At 46.2% G+C, this 20,244-nt stretch overlaps 1 protein-coding gene across 8 annotated transcripts in view; it reads right to left on the bottom strand.

Moving 5' to 3' along the window:
- Window positions 1-9,317: 9,317 nt before the first annotated feature.
- Window positions 9,318-20,244, bottom strand: part of TTLL8 (tubulin tyrosine ligase like 8) — a 60,444-nt gene continuing 49,517 nt past the window's right edge. For 7 of the 8 annotated variants that reach the window (XM_054022005.1, XM_054022020.1, XM_054022039.1 and 4 more), the window contains 4 exons: window positions 19,560-19,806; window positions 18,181-18,616; window positions 11,156-11,654; window positions 9,318-9,832 (listed from right to left, as the gene is read on the bottom strand). In XM_054022005.1, coding sequence (XP_053877980.1) covers window positions 9,624-9,832; window positions 11,156-11,654; window positions 18,181-18,616; window positions 19,560-19,806 — 1,391 coding nt within the window. In that variant the 3' untranslated portion in view covers window positions 9,318-9,623. The remainder of the gene's footprint in view (window positions 9,833-11,155; window positions 11,655-18,180; window positions 18,617-19,559; window positions 19,807-20,244) is intronic. The other variant, XM_054022029.1, reaches the window with a different exon arrangement.

Here is a 20,244-nt window from a genome sequence, read left to right on the forward strand (position 1 = left end):
CCCAGCATGGACTGATCGGGAAGTCTTGGATCTCATCGCTGTGTGGGGTGATGAGTCCGTGCTTTCCGAGCTGCGCTCCAAGAAACGGAATGCAAAGATCTACGAGAAGATCTCTAAAGACATGTCAGAGAGAGGATACAGCCGGGATGCAACGCAGTGCCGCGTGAAAATCAAGGAGCTGAGACAAGGCTACCAGAAGACCAAAGAGGCAAACGGACGCTCCGGATCCCATCCCCAGACATCCCGTTTCTACGAGGCACTGCATTCCATCCTAGGTGCGGCCGACACCACTACCCCACCAGTGACCGTGGACTCTGAGGATGGGATATTGTCCACGGCCGGATCCTCGGACATGTTAGCGGACGGGGAAGATGAGGAAGGAGAAGAGGTGGACGAGGCAGTGGACAGCACTCACAACGCTGGTTTCCCCGACAGCCAGGATCTCTTCATCACCCTTACAGAGATCCCCTACCAACCGTCCCCAGCCATTACCCCGGACACAGAATCTGGGGAAGGATCAGCCAGTAAGTGTTGTAAACATCTAAACATTTATTTTTAACAGAACAGGAATATTAACAATTAAAAAAATGGGTTTCTCATGATTAGTTTGCCCTAGGCGCTTAACGGTTCAGTCATGGGCAGTGCAACTATTGAAAAAAAAATCTAGCAATGTCCAGTTTTGCATGATTGTCCTGCCCAAGCCGCTCTACTGTTTAGTCACTGCTACAGCAGCTAGAGTAAAATGCGGTCTATATGTACGGGGATGGAGCAGAAATCCTCCTGTGACATCTCAAGGAAGCTCTCCTGGAGGTAATTGGAAATCCGTTGCATTAGGTTCCTGGGGAGAGCGGCCTTATTGGGTCCTCCGTAGTACGACACGTTGCCGCGCCACGAGACAAGCAAGTACTCGGGAATCATTGCTCTGCACAGCAGGGCGGCATACGGCCCTGGTCTTTGGAGGCTTTCCCGGAGCATTCTCTCTTTCTCGCTGTCAGAGATCCTCATGAGGGTGATGTCGCTCATGGTGACCTGCTTTGAATGAGGTAGGGGAATGTTAGTGTTGGGACTGCTTTACCGTTCCTTTACAGAACTGTAACCGCTGGTTTGCAGCCACGCGGTGGAGGCGGGAGAGGGGCAGCCGAAAGGGATCGTTCCCGGGGACAGCCGCGAGGGTGTGGGACAGGAGCAGAGTTCCTGCTTGCCGGATTGCTGGCAGCAGGGACCGACATTGATTTCAATGTGAAATGAGGCCATTGCTAATATTAAAGTTTTAAGCTGCCACGAGTCTACGGCTTACCATGTCTGCCTGCAACAGAAATTCCGTTGTCCTGACACGGTTCTCAAATGTGCTGTGCAAGACCCCAGGCACTGAATGCGAAGGCCGAGAATTCGACCTTGTGCTGAGTGCGCATGTGATAGGTGCTGTGCATGGTCTTGTTCACAGAGAAAGACTATGTTCTTTGTTCACAACTACATTTATCTTTCTGAGGAATTCACTCCCTTTTTCCCATTCCCACAGCCCCATCTGCGACTGTCTCACAACCTAGCCTGGCATCACACTCCCAGAGGCTAGCGAGGATTAGGCATAGGAAGAAGAGGACACGGGAGGACATGTTCTCAGAGCTTATGGCCTGCTCCCGAGCCCAGGCAGCACAGCAGACCCAGTGGCGGGAGAACTTGTCCCAAATGCAGCAAGCAAACATGGATCGGGAGGAGAGGTGGCGGCAGGAAGACCAGCAGGCGACTCAAACCCTGCTTGGACTACTGAGGGAGCAAACAGACACGCTCCGGCGCCTTGTGGATGTTCTGCAGGAGGACAGAGCCCCACTGCAGTCCATCTCTAACCGCCCTCCCCCGCCACCAAGTCCCATACCCCCCTCACCCAAAGTGCACAGAAGGAGAGGCGGCAGAGTCCACGCCAACTCTCACTCCACCCCTGCAGAGAGCTCTAGTAGCAGAAGGCTCTCATTCCCCAAAATTTGACAAGTTCTTTCCTTCCCGCCTGACACAAGCCCCCGTCCAAGTTTCACCTCCCAGTTCCATGTGTAGTTGATAATAAAAAATATGTTTCTGTTAACTAATGTTTCCATCATGTTCTTTTGGAGGAGGGGGGGAAAGGGGGATGGTAATTGGACAGGACAGTCACCTTTGGCAGGGTACATAGGCGGGGGCAGGTACAGCAGCAGGGCACATACACAGTGCAGTGACTAGTTGCCCTGGTCAGTCTGGGAGGTGGTTTTCATGTTCTGTAGTGGGGGGTGGGTTGCTCTGTGACTTTGTGGCGGGGGAGGGCAGTTACAGATCTTAAGCGGCGGTCCTTATGCAGGATCACAGAGCCACACAGCAGGAGATCTGTAACCGTCCTCCCCCTGCCACAAAGTCACATAGCCCCCCCATACACACAGTCCCGATCAGGAGGGGTGACAGGCTCCGTTGAAAGAACCAGCCCACCACAGCGGAGCCTGTCAATCCTTGAGTTTAGAAGCTTTCTTTGCGTCACTACACTACACCCGCTCCGCACCACAATCCGCGTCCCAGTTTTAAAAAATTCCCACGAAAACAGTAGTAAAGAAAACGGTGTTCATTAACAAAGTAGAACTGATTTTATTTCGAAACGTGTGTTGGAAGGGGGGGAGAAGGGGGTATGTAACTGGAGAGGATAGTCAACATTAACTGGGTAAAGAAACGGGGGCAGGTTCGGCTTCTCTGTACACAAACTTTACAGTCACAGGTTACCCTGCTCACTCAGGAACCTAGCTTTCAAAGCCTCCCGGATGCACAGCGCGTCCCGCTGGTCTCTTCTAATCGCCCGGCTGTCTGGCTGTGCGTAATCAGAAGCCAGGCTATTTTCCTCAACCTCCCACCCCGCCATAAAGGTCTCCCCCTTGCTCTCACAGAGATTGTGGAGCACACAGCAAGCTGCTATAACAATGGGGATATTGGTTTCGCTGAGATCACAGCGAGTCAGCAAGCTTCTCCATCTCCCCTTGAGACGGCCAAAAGCACACTCCACCACCATTCTGCACTTGCTCAGCCGGTAGTTGAAGAGTTCTTTTTCACTGTCCAGGGCGCCAGTATAGGGCTTCATGAGCCAGGGCATTAGCGGGTAGGCTGGGTCCCCGAGGATGACTATAGGCATCTCCACATCCCCAACAGTTATTTTGTGGTCCGGGAAGTAAATACCTTGCTGCAGCCGTCTAAACAGACCAGAGTTCCTGAAAACACGAGCGTCATGAACCTTGCCCGGCCATCCGACGTAGATGTTTGTAAAACGTCCCCTGTGGTCCACCAGTGCTTGCAGCACCATGGAAAAGTAGCCCTTTCTGTTAATGTACTGGCTGGCCTGGTGGTCCGGTGCCAGGATAGGGATGTGAGTTCCATCTATGGCCCCACCGCAGTTTGGGAATCCCATCGCTGCGAAGCCATCTATGATCGCCTCCACGTTTCCCAGGGTCACTACCTTTGGCAGCAGTACATCAACGATTGCCTTGGCTACTTGCATCACAACAACCCCCACAGTAGATTTGCCCACCCCAAACTGGTTCGCGACTGACCGGTAGCTGTCTGGCGTTGCAAGCTTCCAGAGGGCTATGGCCACTCGCTTCTGGACAGTCAGGGCTACTCGCATCCGGGTGTCATTGCGCTTCAGGGCAGGGGACAGCAACTCACAAAGTTCCAGGAAAGTTCCCTTCCGCATGCGAAAGTTTCGCAGCCACTGGGATTCATCCCAGACCTGCAGCACTATGCGGTCCCACCACTCAGTGCTTGTTTCCCGTGCCCAGAATCGCCGTTCCACGGCATCAACATGACCCATTGCGACCGTGATGTCCTCGGCGCTGGGTCCCCTGCTTTCTGAGAGGTCTGTGCTACTCTCAGACTTCAGGCCATCACTGCGGTGACGTAGCCTCCTCGCCTGACTTATCTGCATCTGCCTCAGGGAAAGGTGTATGATAAGCTGCGAGGCGTTGAGAGCGGCCACAACTGCAGCGATGGTCGCAGTGTGCTCCATGCTCGCAGTGCTGTGGCGTCCGCGCTGTCACTGACTAGAAAAGTGCGCGAACTGATTTCCCGCCGGCGCTTTCAGGGAGGGAGGGCGGGAGTGATGGACGGATGACGACAGTTACCCAAAAGCACCCTGGACACATTTTTTTTACCCAGAAGGCATTTGCGGCTCCACCCAGAATTCCAATGGGCAGCGGGGACTCCGGGAACTGTGGGATAGCTGCCCACAGTGCACAGCTTCCAATGTCGACGCTTTCCCCGTTAGTGTGGACTCACAAAGTCGAATTACTGTCCTTAGTGTGGACACACACGTTCGACTTTGCAATATCGATTCCAAAAATTCGATTTAAGTAAAATCGAACTACTCTCGTAGTGTAGACAAGGCCTAACAGCAGTGTCTACACCATGCTATGTCGATGGGCGACGCTCTCCCACCGACTTACCTTAGGCTTCCAGGGAGGTGGAGTACAGAAGTCAACAGGAGAGCGCTCTGCCATCAACTTAGCTTGTCTTCACCAGATCACTAAAATCGACACGGCTGAATCAATTGCAGCAGTACAGATTTAGCCATTAGTATAGACAAGGCCTTAGTTCCCTTCCATAAGAGAAGAAAGGGGAAACTTCTGCTTCAGCAGCCAGGTTTCTCAATGATGGTTGGCTTCAAGAGAGCTCAGTACCTCCCTTGCACAGGGCACTTGACCTCTACAACATCAACAGAGGCTGAGGAGTTTTATGGCCCCATTCAACAAGCACCAAAAACTGAACCATTCCAATGCATTTAGTCAGCTAGCCACTTTCTGTAGCCTGCCCAAGGCAAGATTTAATTTTCCTCTCTGTACATAGGAGCAGTCATGTATTGGTGCCAATGTGGACTCATGGCTCCTTCAGGAATGGGACCCATGTCACAGATCCAGTCAGGCACCCCCTGCTGGCCACCCATCAGACAACTGCTGTGAGAGGAATCCAAGCCTCAGTATCCCTAGATCCCCCAGAGGAGTTTATAGCCTTTGTAGCCTGAACAAAGCCCAGCCACTGCCCCATTGTTGGAGTCTCAAGGTGCAGACCTGCCATCTAACACTTCTTTCTGAGAGCTAGAATCCACTGTGCTGCTGCCAAGCCCCTGGGTGCAGTGGTGTCCCTGTAGATTTGCTCGCACTCAAACACACCTCTCCCAGAGTTCCACCCTAAGATGTAAGCTTTGTGGTTTACTGTTTAGCTCTCTTGGGAGGGCTGTGGTAATTCTGAAGCATATAAAACACTCACACACACTTCACACAGATTCTAACAACCTAATGCTCCTTTACTTAATCAAATGAAGCACGAGAGAGTACAGATAATTTAGAAAACAAACATTTTTGATGTAATGTCCCTCACTACCTTATTCTTCCCTTGGGAGACCGTGTGTGTTCAGGAAAGCAGGTAAGGTCCCCTGCCTCATGAAGCTGCTACATGCTGGATTGCTGCTTCATCATGGAGACTTCTTACCCATCCTCTGTGACTGTCCTCTCACCTGCCCAATGTGGCTCTCCTTATTTATACACGCTCACTTCCAATACCTGGCACCACTGGTCCTGTCTTTTGGTAATTTTCCACCACTCTCCTCTTCCCCCACCGGCTCTCTTCAGACAGAGGAGAACATATTTTTTCCCTTCAGATCAGTGGTTCTTACACATAACCATTGGGGTCAAAGCACAATCATTAAATATTAAGTCCCTTCTCATTGTCCTCAGTCTGGAGTATACCTGCTGCATGTCCTGTCAGCAACACTGGATCTACATACATACAGGCATTTCATAACACAGTAATTGTATGTTGTATTACATATCATTCAGAATTCATAAGTTGTACAGACAGGGCCGGCTCTGGCTTTTTTGCCGCCCCAGGCAAAAAAGCCTCCCGCCGCCCCCGCCCACCCTCCCCCCGGCGGGGAGTGCAGCAGGGGAGGGTGCCGAGCCCGGCCACGGGCCGCTCTCCCCGACCAGCCGGAGTGCTGGGAGGAGGGCAGAGAGCCCGGCCGGGGCTCCGCTCTCCCTGGCGGCCAGAGCGCCGGGGGGAGGGTGGCGAGCCCGCCGCGGCTCCGCTCTCCCCGGCGGCCAGAGCACCGCTCTCCCTGGCGGCCAGAGCGCTGGTGCCTGGAGCCAGCCCTGTGTACAGAGCCCCCAACTTGTCACAGCCCACAATAAACACAAATCAGGACTTACATGTGATATACATGATGCTCTACTGGTATAATACTGGCAATGTGCGTTTACTGGAATCCTTATGATCTGGGCAGTGGATTTTCATTACTGAGTGTGGGGAAACTGTCAGAGAGATCTGTTTCTGAACCAATCTTATGGATATGATCTTTCTTCCCTTTGTCTTGCTAATAGGCTTATCCTTTTGCATTTCCAAGTGTTCATATTTCAAATTAGACAACAGCATGTCCATCAATAAAAACACCATTGCAGAGATGACAGTACACCCGAAATATTCTGGGTGCAATGTACGACTTGCAGCCCAGAGGCAGGGGGCGCAAAGGTGGTTTTCAGCCACCTTTGTGCCCTCCCAATCCTGGACTGTTTTGTGGGATGGAGACCCCCCAGCATAACTTAAATAGTCCTAGGAGCCTGTCTAAATTACAGCAGCACCCCAAGGCTGTCCTATGATCCACTGCACTGCCTGGAACCTCTGCAGCACCATGTGCTGTGGCCCACCCCTGGCCCCTAAGCAAGGGTTGGCAAGTCAGAAGGCAGCCTTACACAGAGCTTGGGCAGGGGGAATCCTCCCTGGCTGGATATGTGGCTTTTAGGACCTCTTATGCCACTCCAGCCCTTTTACACAGTGTAAAAGGGGCCTGAGTGGAAGGTGATCATCTAACCTCAAATAAAAACATTGCATGCTATACAGCAGGTGGTTTTGGTGCACATGTCAATCCTAGTCAGCTCACCATATCTTGTACCATTCTTGTTGATCATTTACTTATTACAGTGTAGCGAGGAGCAAGCTGGGCCCCTTTGGTTTCAGCCCCTGATGCCCTCTCCAACCAGTCAGGAACGCCTCAACTTGATGCAACACCAGTGTTCTTTATTTACAGTTCTTTTCCCACCACCACTTTCCACCTATGTACAGGTGCAAGTGCAACTTTGTCAAGTACAGGCCTGGCCAGCAACAGACCAGAAGGCTCTCACCTCCCTCTGTGCGTGTGTGTGTGTGTGTGTGTGTGCGTGCGTGCGTGCCTGCCTGCCTGGCCTCTCCCACCTTTCCCCTGGCTTCCTCCCAGCCTTTATAGCTCTGGCTAATGAGGCTGGCAGGTGTTGCCCATTACGAGGCAGACACAGGACTATCCAACCAGCCCCAATCCATTCCCCTTGATTGGAGCTGGAGTGGCAGGAGCTGATTAAGTGCTTCTCACTCAGCACCTTGTCACATACAGCAGTGGTTCTCAAAGCCGGTCCACCACTTGTTCAGGGAAAGCCCCTAATAGGCCGGGCTGGTTTGTTTACCTGCTGTGTCCGCAGGTTCAGCCGATTGTGGCTCCCACTGGCCGCGGTTCGCTGCTCCAGGCCAATGGGAGCTGCAGGAAGCGGTGCGGGCCAAGCGATGTGCTGGCCACCCTTCCTGCAGCCCCCATTGGCCTGGAGCGGCGAACCACGGCCAGTAGGAGCCGTGATCGGCCGAACCTGTGGACGCGGCAGGTAAACAAACCGGCCCGGCCTACCAGGGGCTTTCCCTGAACAAGTGGTGGAGCGGCTTTGAGAACCACTGACATACAGGATACTTTGTTTACTGGGATTCAAGATTACCATTCTCATATTTATTAATGCAGTCTGTTTGCATGTCTCTTCTGATATCAGGTGACCTTAAAAGATGTCTGTACTTGGTATAATAAGGATCATTCACATAGGCTCAAATTATGGTTCCCTGATGATTTGCTTGGTCTTGGACATTTTTATAGCATGTCTTATGCATAGGCTCTCTTTTTCCTGCAGTCCCACCCACTGTCTGCTGCTTTTATGGCAAATACAAGTTGTTTTAATGAAAGAATAGGATTTAATTTATCATCTCCTATGCACTCATGCTTGCTTTTTTGCATGAAAAGGGTGTATCTGGCATCTTCAATAGTTTGGGTAGGAAAAAAAAAATCTCTAGAGGAGGTCAGTATTTCACAACCTGGAATGTGTAACCACAATCAGATTGCCAGCATTTTTCCAGGGCCTTGTGAGCCTACCCCCACATTCTCTGTCTCAGACAATTAACTGAAATAGATTTATTCAGCCACTTGCAACTTGCTCCTAACTGTATGAGCGGCCACTAGAGTCAGAACGTGCTAACTTTCTGTAATGCTAGGCTATGTCACGACTGAAGCCAGTTGTTAAAGATCAGTCACACTCAAGTGTGATGTACCCTTGTCATTCAAACAAGGTGCCAGAACTATCACAAAAACCACTGGGTCTATTCTTGGGAGTAGTGGTGAAACCAACCCCTCCTGACTTTTGAAATAGATTGAACAAAAAGAAAATGTACTGGAATAAAAAACCCTGCAGTAGCAGTAAGATGAATTGATTGGTATAACAGGCAGTTTCTATCACTAGTGTGTTTTACATTTTGATTCTATGAAACTCTTTGTTCCTCTTGAGCTTCGGAGATGTAGAGGCTAATTCTGATTTTAAGCCCCGGGTTGTGGAATAACTTATTAGGAATTCTGCACTGGCTATTCCTGACAAAATGGGAACTGGATTCTGACAGGTATTGTAAAGAAACTCCAATAAGCACCCTGAGGAATCCCCAAGACGCTCTAAATTAGGGTGGGTTCTTTCCTGACTAATAGAACAGGCGTCTGTCAGCTAGACATCTTTAAAGGGTCCACAGCCCACCGTTGGAAGATAGGCTATTCCATGGATCACAGATGAGGTCAATTCCTTGGTCAATTCAGGAAGAAAAGCTAAGAATATAGAATCACTGACACTACTATCCTCGTATTAATGGCGGGGAAATAAATGGCTGGTTTAACTGGTTCACCTTGTCTGACTTAATTGACATGTGGACCATGGAAGAGCAGTAAAGGACCATAGCCCAAAGTACGGGGGGATATCCCAAGAAGATATTTTGTAAAAAGGTACTGATCATAAGCAATCTTCCTTTCTTCCCCAGGTGTCTCCAAGAAAAAGATATCACAATGTGTTTTTTTTACACTACACTATGTGCCAGTGGACAGGTTGGCAAGCCCTTCCACTCCCATTCACTGACACACAAGAGTTTTTACAGTTGATGAAACTCTTGTTTACAAGATGGCCATCATACAGGGGACTGCAGATGCAAAAATGGAGGGAGTATTGCATGACATAAAAAGAGAGCTCACTGTATTTCTTTGAACTTTCCACACAGTTGGGTTCAGCATATTGGCCACAGAGCTGCTGTAATAGTAAACTTTGTTAATTGGCTTCAATATAATCAGTCAGTCTCCGACACAGCCATGGTTTACAAAAATCTCCAACTCTTGCAGCCCAAGACCTTTAAATTTTATCTTTGAGTTGCTCATGGTAAATAATTTTTCTTCAACATCGGTTTATGCAAGGCTTGTACAGTTCTATTTTTGTTTCAAAAAACGCCTTTAAAAGACTGGAGTACTCAGAATGGACTCATATGTTTTCAGGGAAGACATTGCTATGAACAGTTATCTTGTTGCTGGTCACCTTCTTTTCGGGGGTAGAACATTCATTCATAGGTAAATATGAACTTCCTTGCAGTACTGTTGCACAAAAGGAGCTGCAGTGTTTACAAGTTTTCTCCAACTGGAAAGTGTCTCCACAAACTAAGCATGGAATTTTCTTGTTGCTGTTCTGCAAACCTTCAAAAAAATAAAGCAGTAATTAATTAACCCACATTTCAACTGAAATCCATATTTTAAAAGTCCTTATTATGCAAAATCATAATAAACTCTTCAAAAACTGTGTTCAGTTAGACTATATAGCACTTTTTCAATAGTAAAACAGGACTACATGGAAACCGTGAGCCTTAGATATTAATGCAAAATCTGTTAATACATGAAAAGGACTGTGTAGATACCACAAGCAGACCATTCTGTAAGTGTTGGATGTGTGTGTAAGCCTGTAGGCAAGAGTTCAACTGACAGTGAAATATGCCTATTCATCCAACTCTTGGCAAACTGAACACCACATACCACATCCTTATGCTATGTTTTTAAAACACACTGGCAGTATCAGTAGGAAGAGGATCCCTTTTAATGAATTTAGAACTTATGAAATGTTAGGGCTTATAGGCCTTTAAACTGAAATCCTCTTCTTATCCACAGAACAGGTACAGATGACAGCAGCTGCAGTTCCTGTTGCCCTGATGATGTTTCAAAACTGACCTGGAGAACTATTGAAGTTCAGTATCCATATTTGCTTAGTCTTTGACCTCTCTGCCCATTAGGTTCCAGTTTGTGCTAAAAGATGGTGATTTTGTAATGTGAATATCAGTCCACTGGAACCGGTGCATAGTCCCCACATATCTGGCAGCCACGACCAGCACCCACAAATTATGGTCACTACTGACCTGGATTACATGTGAACTAGTGATACAGAGGTGAAAGTCTCTGTACTCCAGTACCAATCCCTTGAGCCATCCAGAGATAATAGGAAGTTGAAAGAGACTAGCCAGCTATCACTAGCAGAAATAATAAGGACTTGTGACCTCTGTACAGAAGAAAAATGAGTTGGGCATTATTGTGGATAGCTTAATAAAAACTTGTGCTCAATAGGCAGCGGCAGTCCAAAAAACAAACAAGATGTATGCTGTATAAAAAATGCATTAGAAAATAATCTTCAAAATATAGTATGCCATTATATTATATATACAAATGGTATGCCCTCACCCAGAATACCGTGTCCCATTCTGATCACTCTCTCAAAAACAATACAGCAGAAATACAGGGGATTCAGAGGCAAGCAGCAAAACTTATTAGAGGCATGGAGAGATTTCCAAAGGAGAGACTGAAAAGTTTGGGGCTATTTCTATTAGAGAGACAAATAACTAGAATACAATACTAGTATACAAATAGCTAGCTAAGCAATCCAAAAACTTATGCTGTATACCTAATTTCTACTTTCCCTCTAAAATGTATTTTTATGTAATTTATAGTGAAATAATGCTAAACAGCAGATATTACCTGATATTTTGGAAGGCTGAAGTAAAGGCCAGTCCAAGGGATTCATATTTTGAAAGGTAGAGGCAGTCTGATTTACTCTGTGAAAGCTTGAATCTGTTATTCCTTTTGCCTTGTTTATATACTGCACATGTTTCATCTCTGTGATGCTTTGTGTAGGTTGTAAAACTAAGCTGGGAAAATCTATGTGCCCAGTGGATTTCACATGTGCATCCCTTACTTTACAACTTTTCCCTGGTGGCCTCTTGAGAGGCTTAGGTAAAGTGCAAAAAGTAGCTTTTTCAATTTTAATTTTGATGTTTTGCTTGTTATTTACAGTTCCTATTGATTCTCCTTGTTTTTCATGATTGGGTAAGGCACACTCAGTTGTCTGTGGTATTCTTGCTAATGTGTCAAGAAAATTCAAATTAGTGATGGGAGCAGCTTTCTGCCTTGATCTCTTAATACCAACTCCTTCCACAAAAAGGTCTGTAACACTGAACGGCGGCAGATCCAAAAGAGGCTTGAGAGACACAAAAAAGAAATTAAATTTCTCAACAGAATCATGTACTACTAAATTATAAATGAAGACACTACTGCTTCATGGGTTACATCTATTTATAAAATGGGATCATACAGCACTTTGTGTGACAAAGGATTCCACACCACTGTGACCAAAACTGCATAATTTAGAACTTACTAAAGCTACTAGTTTCTACATGCTGTCTATTTTTCCACTTTATATAATGGGCCTAACACATTGGCCAAGGAAAATGAACAAAATAATAATGGAAAACTACTGAGACTTCTGCTTTTATACTAAACTCCGATTTATGGTTACTTCAGCCTATCAAACCCGTCACTCTTGTTTGTCTGTATCACCCAACTGTTGCACCCTGTCTGAAACCTACATTGTAAACTTGCTGGGTGAGAGTCCCTCTTCTTTGATACTTGTCTCTGCGGTGCCTAGCACAACAGGGCCCTGACCCTTGATTGGGGCTCCTTGGTGCTACGGTATTGGAAATAATATATTACCACAACAATCATGATCAATAAGGTGAAAAACTTTTCAACACAATTAAAATCCTCCCCATTCAACCCACTGTTCAGAAAAAAATGGGGTAAAAGCATAAGCCTTACAGCATGCCTTGTAGGTTGAAATTAAGAATGACAGACCATCTCCAGGATTGGCCCCTAAGAATGCCTGCTCCAAACACAGTAACCGACTCTAGGGATTGTTAGCTTGAACATCCCAGCTGATCTCTACTTTCTGGGTAAAACACAGTCTCTAAATAAATAAAATATATGGAGATATACCTATCTCATAGAACTAGAAGGGACCTTGAAGGTCACTTCACTAGCAGGACCAAGTACTGTCCCTGACAGTTTCCCCCCCCCCCCCCCCAGATCCCTAAATGGCCCCCTCAAGGATTGAACTCACAGGCCAATGCTCAAACCACTGAGCTATCCCTCTAAGAAACAAAAAACTTACAAAAGCCACAAAAGGAGCTTAACAGCTCAAAATCAACATCTTGAACTGTACCCAGAAACAAAGCCAGTACAGGTGTAATATACTTCCTGGAAAATAATGCTAAGAAAGCAGGTATTTATTAGAGCTGGCCAAAAAATTTAAAATAAAAATATGAGGGGAAAGTCAGCATATTCAAAAGGGTTTTAATTGCATTGCTTTTGTAACAGTCCTTTCTTTGTTTTCTGAATTCTGCCAGAATGTTTCTTTTAAACTCAATTTTTGGTGATGAAATCAGAATTTTTCTAAATTTAGTTTTTTTTTCTATTTCATAAAACATTACCTTGTGACTAAACTGACCAATCAAAATTGGCAATACCAAAAACTGGATTTATGTGAGGTGAACAGAGGATGGCCTAAGAAGCCAGGGAATTAACTGATTCTGTACGTCTGCTGCAGCCTCCACTGCAACCAGCATAGATCAAAGCCATGATCCTGTGAACACTTATGCACATGATTAACTTTATACACATGGGATTGCTCATATGCATAAGTGTTTGCAGGATCAGAGCCTGAAGTCATACCTGACTGGTTCAAGTCCCAGAGACAGCACACAGTAAAACTGCCATCTGTTCTCCCTCAAGTATGTTCCCCTCTGGGGCACAGCAAGTCAGAACTTGCATCATAATCACCCTTGGTGCAGCAAGCATCTTATTTAATTTGTTTTAACTGAATAACTAATTTATTGTGCTCTGTTTTTCTTCACTTTAGATATATCAATCAGTATAAAAAAAGAACACTAAAATAATTTACTAATTAACATGAAGATTAACATTGGCCTCAGTCAGTTGCAATGACTCTAGAATACAGCATCCTGTTCCTTCCACTGTAAGAACTCTGAACCAGATTAGCACACTGTTTAGTTACCAACTAACCCATCAGTTTGAAGCAATAAAGTTATAGCCATTACTCATTAAAGGTGGCTAACACTGAGAAAAGGAAGTGTTTTGTTTAAATGACCTCAAACCCACAAAGGCCAAAATTCAATGGTGAGATAAATGAGCCTGCAAATATCCAACATTGAGACATAACTTAAGAATGCTATTGCACTCTTGTAGAATGAGCTCACACCCATAAAGGGGGCATAGCCGAAGCCACTTCATATGCAGTCTTGATGCAGGAAGTTATCCACTTATAGATCGTCTGTGAAGAGATTGCCTGTCCCTTCATATGGTCTGCATATGACACAAACAAACAAGAGGAAGCCTGAAAGGGTTTAGTCCTGTCCAGCCATCGTCTGACATCCAATGTGTGAAGATGATGCTCCTCTGGCAATGAATGCAGTTTAGGAAAAAACACAGGCAAATATGTCACCTGGTTTAAATGAAACTGAAAGACCACTTTCGACAAAAATTTCGGGTGCAGTTGCAATGTCACTTTGTTTTTGGAGAACTGTGTGTACAGAGGCTCTGCCATCAAACCCTGCAACTCAAACACTCTCCTTGCAGATGTTATCGCCATGAGGAATGAAGTTTTTTGACATGAGAGGAAAGGAGCAGGATGCCAGAGGCTCGAACGAAGGTCCCATGAGAGCCACTCTGACTATGTTAAGGTGTCACAAAGAAGCTAGTTCATCACGGGCAGATGAAGACAAAGGATTTCTTTCAAGAACCTCGCCACCATCTTCCAAGAATGGGAGCATGAAAAGCTAAGATTGCCACCAGGCGCACCCTTAAAGAGCTAAGCATTAAGGTACGATGATTGAAGATGCAGCAAATACTCCAAGATGTTTTGGATACTAGCCAGCATTGGCTGAACTCCAAAGATGACTTGCAGAACACTGGGCTTCAGCGACCACTCATGGTTCAGGGAAAAATTCCTGCTGAGATGGTCTGCAAGATGATTCTAGATCCGTGACAGCAGTCCTGGTTGGTAAGGGCCAGATCAAGGAAATGCCTTGACATCATTCCCCTGAACCATCCACCACTGCAAGGAGTCCAGGATTGACTGAGGGAGGAGCACTAACCTGTCCAGGGGTGAAGGGATGGAAGGAAAACAGTTCTGAGCCTGTTTTGGCACAACCTTGTGAATTGAACCACCTGTATACATGCAGACATGTGGCCTAAGAGCCTCAGGCACATGTGAACTGTCATGGAAGGCTGGGACTGCAGACTGAGAGAAAGGCTACAAATTGTCTAGAAACGGTTGATGGGCAGGAATACCCTTGAACTCGTAGAGTCTATTAGGGCCCCAATGAAATTGATTTTCTGAGTGGGGACCATTGTTGACTTTCCTGTGTTTATGATGAGACCCAGGCAGTTGAGTAGGTGCAGTGTGATGCCCAGGGAAAGACTGTACTGAAAATGGTGGTTCACCACAACAAAGCAGAGAAATCTTCTGTGGCTCAGGAGAATCGCCACATGGATGTAAGTATCCTGAAGGTCCAGAGCAGCAAGCCAGTTGTTCTGAGTCAATGTGGGGAGGATAGGTGAAAGGGCAACCATATGGAACCTCAAGTATCTGATATATTTGTTGAGGTTGCGGAAGTCGAGAATAGGTTTTACTCCTCCCTTGGATTTGGAAACCAGGAGGTACCAGGAATAGAAGCTCTGACCCTGGTGTTCCAGAGGAACTTCCAGCAGCACTCCCATAGCCAGTAAAGAGAAGACTGCTTGAGGAGCAGTATCTCATAAGAGGGGGCCCTGAAGAGGGGTGGGAAGGGCAGATGGGGGTGGGGGAGGAGTGGAGAGGAACTGAATAGCTTAGCTCAATTTGATGATGCTAGGACCCAGCTTGTAATCTAGCCCCAAACATTGTAAAAGCGAGCTAGCCTGTCCCCAAACAGAGGCAGAGTAAAGGGAGTAATGACTGGACCTCTGCTCTGCTCCAAGGAGTCAAAATGGGCGCTTGGGGAGTGCCAAGGGAGGGTGTGTTGACTGGTCGAAACCCAGACTCAAATGCCTCCTCCTCTGGGATCTATGCCCCTTTCTGGGGTAATCCAACTGTCTTGAGAGAAAAAAGGCTGCCAAAAGGTGCATTGTGAACAGTACTCTTGCTGTCTGCACTGATGGTGTATACACCCCCAAGGAACATAGGGTGGCCCTATAATCCTTGAAGGAGTGCAGGGACTTGTCCATGTTGTCTGAAAACAACACCCAGCACAGAAGGGCAAATCCTCTATACTTTGCTGCACATCAGAAGCAATGCCCAAATTCTGCAGCCAGGACGCCCTTCTCATGGTCACCGGAGAGGACAAAACTCTGCCCAAAGTATCCACAATGTTCAATACAGACTGCAAACGACATCTTGGCCACTAAACAGCCTTCGCTGACAAACTCCCAAAATTGCTCTCTGGAGGTTTCAGGCAGCTGGCCCACTAACTTAGACATATCTGTCCAATTTACAAAGTCATACTTGGACAATGTCTGCTGGTTCGTGATCTGCATTTGCAGGGTGGAGATCTTCCTGCACCTTAAATCCATCTCTTTGGAGTCCTTGTCCTTAAGAGTGGACTTAAACCTGCTCTGCTGGGCTCTGTCATTCACTCCAGCTACGACTAGGGAGTTTGAGGCCACATGGGAGTACAAACCCTCAAATCCCTGCACCAGGATGAAACAGCATTTCACCGTGCACTTTGCAGTAGGCAGTATTGAAGCCAGTGTGCTCCAGGGGACTTGTGTAGGCTCTAGGAATGCATCATTAGTAGGGAGGGCTACTCTCCCAGGAGCAGATGGCTGCAGGATATCCACTAACTTATGGGAGTTCTCCGCAGAAATCCTGCCCAAATGCCCAGGAAAGGAGCCACGCACCGCAAAAGGTCCTGACAGGCCTTGAAATCCTCTGGTATTGGAGGACAGGAAGAACCAGGCACTGATGAATCATCTGGGGACGAAGAAGAGGTGGTTAACTGCATCAAGGCTGGCTCCCATTCCTGGACTGGCAGAGCTGGAAGGGACAGCTCCATGGGCTCTGCACAGGAAAGACTCACTGGTGCCTGAACCTGCCACTGATTTGCCTGGCAACCTTGCCTTAGAGCAAGCTGAGGAGTGCAACCTCTGCAACTGAGGAGCATGCCATGGATTATATGGAAGCTACTGAAAAGGGTCGGGCATTAGTGGCCAATAGAAGCCCCATACCAACCGCTCCATGAATGGTCCCCAATGTAGGTTGGGTGATGGAAACCGGGAGGAGGAAGATCCCGACCTCGATGCCAAGGAACCTTGGGTTTCCGGGATAAAGGAGGAGACAGTCCTGAGGGAGCAAGTAACTGGTCTGACTCCTCCGTTGCCCAAAATAAGTCAGAGACCAGTGTGAATGATGGAAGAGGTATCACCAGCAGCGAGTACGCTGGTGCCAGAAATGGTGTTGACCTTGAAGTCAGCAGCACTACAAAACAGCTGACAGTGCCAAAGTGAAGGGCAGTGAAAGCTGCCACGGTAACATCCACGGTGCCAACTGCAATGGAGTTTCCTGGTGCTGAGGTCCCAGGTACCAAGCCCAGTATTGGCTCTGCTTCCACAGAGTGAGGAAGGGTGAACCCAAGGGTTCAGCAATCCCTCCAGCCAATGGGGCTATAAATGACGCAACACTGACCAAGTCCTGGGCCAAAGGAGAGGTCATGATGGAAAGTTGGAAGAGATCTGTATCCACATAGTATGCTGCCGATGTCAAAACAGTTGGTGCTGGTGCCACCCTCATCGGTACCGGACTCAACGAATGCCGTGGGGCCAGAATTGGAATCGATGGTACAGGGTCTATAGCCCCCGTACTCGATACTGGGGAGGGGTTAGAGGCACCCGCGTCATCCTGCATACTGGCACTAACCCCATGCCGGTCCACGCTCTTCTTGAGAGAGACGGGAGAGTCCACATGAGACCAGGAGCAGTCTCAATTGGTCTTATGAGACCTTTTCCTCAGCACGCTACATGGGGAACAGCTCCTCAGTCTCTTTGGAGAGGTGCCTGCTCCAGAGTGCAAGGCAGAAGGATTCTTGGAACCTGAGGGCGACCCCTGACCAATGAGGACCTTGGTGCTGAAACAGGCCACATGGCTTGTTCAAGCAGGTGCTGTTTTAGGCAACGGTTGCTTGCAACTTGAGTCAATTTAATAAACGATCTATTGATTGAATACCATTTCTTGACATGAGCCTCATCCAAGCACAACAAGCACCACGTGTGGGAATCGCTCTTAGGGACTGTTCCCCCACATGACGGACAATGTTTAAACAATGGTGAGGGCATCACAGGAGAATACTTCACTAAACATAAGTAGCACTAAGGGTATTACAAAGTATACACAGCTAGAAAAAACACTAAACTAGTGACAGAATGTGAATTTAAGACCACACAGAGCTCTGACTCCCGCCATAGGAGGTAAGAAGGAACTGAGGGGGTTCGGGGTGGTGCTGCCTCATGTAGCCAAGGGAGGGGCTATGGCCACAAAGTGCAAGTGCCACTCCTCTACAGGTACTGCTAGGCAAAATTCTCCAGCTACTTCTCCACACACCTAAGTTAATTAGATTTTAAAACAATCACCAAACTAAATTCCATCTGATTAGTGAATGATGTAGAATTATTCGTACCTGCCTCCAGAGAAGTTCGAATTTTCCAGTGTCCCAGATTTTGTCACGTTTCTTCTCAGTAACTAACTTAATTGTGTCTTCTTGTACCTGCGCACACAGCTCTGCTGTGACGGGTGTAGAAGGGAACATTGTTGGGCTAGTATTGATTTCAATCAACCATGGTTTAAAGTCTTCTCCAAGAATAAAGTCTGCCCCATATAGCTCAAAACTGCTCTTCCGGGCTTCAACGCTCTCTTGAGCCATCCTCATTGTGTAGGTAATGGCTTTTTTCATGGACGGATAGATAACATTTCGCCACATATTGCCTCGACCTCTCTTTTGTAAGTACTCCTGAAATTTGGTGCTTGTCCACATATTGTGCCATGGCAACAGAGGATTCCGGTCTGCAGCATTTTTGTAATGTTTCTGGATAGAATTATTGCAAAGATGAATGGAGCTGTGAAGAGAGGACACCACAATTATAGCAGGCAGCTGAAAAAATGCAAGAAACATATTACATTAGAACAAATTATCTTCATATTAAAATCTCAGGGTTTTGATTATTAAACCTATTTTCAGTTTCCTTCATTAATTCCCCTCTAATGTAAGACAAAAGGATGGTCTTGTGGTTAAAACACTGGCCTGGGCCTCAGGAAAACTGGGTTCAGGTCTCAGCTCTGTCACACTCTCTTTTCGTGTCTTGGGGCAAGTCACTTAAATTCTCCATGCCCCAGTTCCCTGTCTATAAAATGGGGATAATAATGCTACCCTATCTCAAAGGAGTGTTGTGAAGATACATTTGTTAATGGTCATTAGGCATTGTGATGGGTGCCATGTAAGTATTCTGATAGAGCATCTACAAGGGATTAATTTACCAGATATCCTGCCACTCCCAATCTCTGGTATGGCCCTTGCTAAAAATATGTCCCCATGGAGATATTTAACACTTGTTCAATTTTAATAAGTTGTATAGAATTTCCCCCAAAAACTCCCACAGTGTGCCTATCGCTTTTCTTGAATATTAGATAAACAGACTACAACATACATAAAAGAACAAACATCCCCTAATATTCTAAAATGCTCTAAAATTATGTTTTCTATAATATTCATATGGATGAGGGCACAGTAAGAATCACTATTTTAAGTTATGACAACTGCTGACTGACACTAAGAGTCTAATTAAAGCATATCACCATGACCCCTGTTTACACACTGTAACTAAATGCAACTTCAGAAAATCATCAGAAAGTCAAAGCATTAGCATAGACTGGTTTTATGAAATTTTAACACTACCATAATTCCATGGTCAAAATTCAGGGACCTGATGTACTGCAGAATTTTTTAGCCTGTTCATTCACTATTCTGTATAGCAAAATATTTGTTTATACTTCCTTGGTTACCTGTCTAGATTGTCTAAGGAGAAACGTTGTGTAGAAAATCTCAGATAGCTTTCTTTATAGAACCATATAGTCAGAGGGTTCCAGTCAGTGACAAGAAACCACTGTCTAATATCAAATTTAGTATCATAAATTAGCAATGGTGTCTCAATGTACTTCTGTACCACCCACTTGTGGTCCTTTACTGGAAATTGATCTGTTGCTTCTACTAGCTTCAGAATATCATCCAGTCTATTTTTGCACACTATTTCTGGAAGAGAAAAAAATTAAAATAATATGCATGTTAATGTCTAATAATAATGTATGTAGCTGACAGTGTACGAAAATGAGAGATTATACATGAAAGAGAATTTCCATTTATCCTACTTATGCATGCAGGAACAATAGTGGAGTATTGATAGATCATCAGGAAAAGACCTGTTATGGTAGAATTAAACAAAAACAAACAAACAAACCCCCCAGTTTGCCTGCATTAATTATGTTTTTTAAACCTTCATTGTTCAGACAAACAAAGACATATATTTTACCTGACCCCTGAAAGATTTACCTGTAACCTAGTGATTATGGGCCCAATCCAGCAAAGCATTTAAGCATGTTCTCAACTTTAAGCATGTGAGTAGTTCCACTGACCTTAACTGAAAGGACTTTCATTGAAGACAACAAGGCTACTCACATGCTTGCACTTCAG

Source organism: Malaclemys terrapin, chromosome 1, assembly GCF_027887155.1.
Source record: "Malaclemys terrapin pileata isolate rMalTer1 chromosome 1, rMalTer1.hap1, whole genome shotgun sequence".
In the NCBI taxonomy this organism is placed as follows: domain Eukaryota; kingdom Metazoa; phylum Chordata; order Testudines; family Emydidae; genus Malaclemys; species Malaclemys terrapin.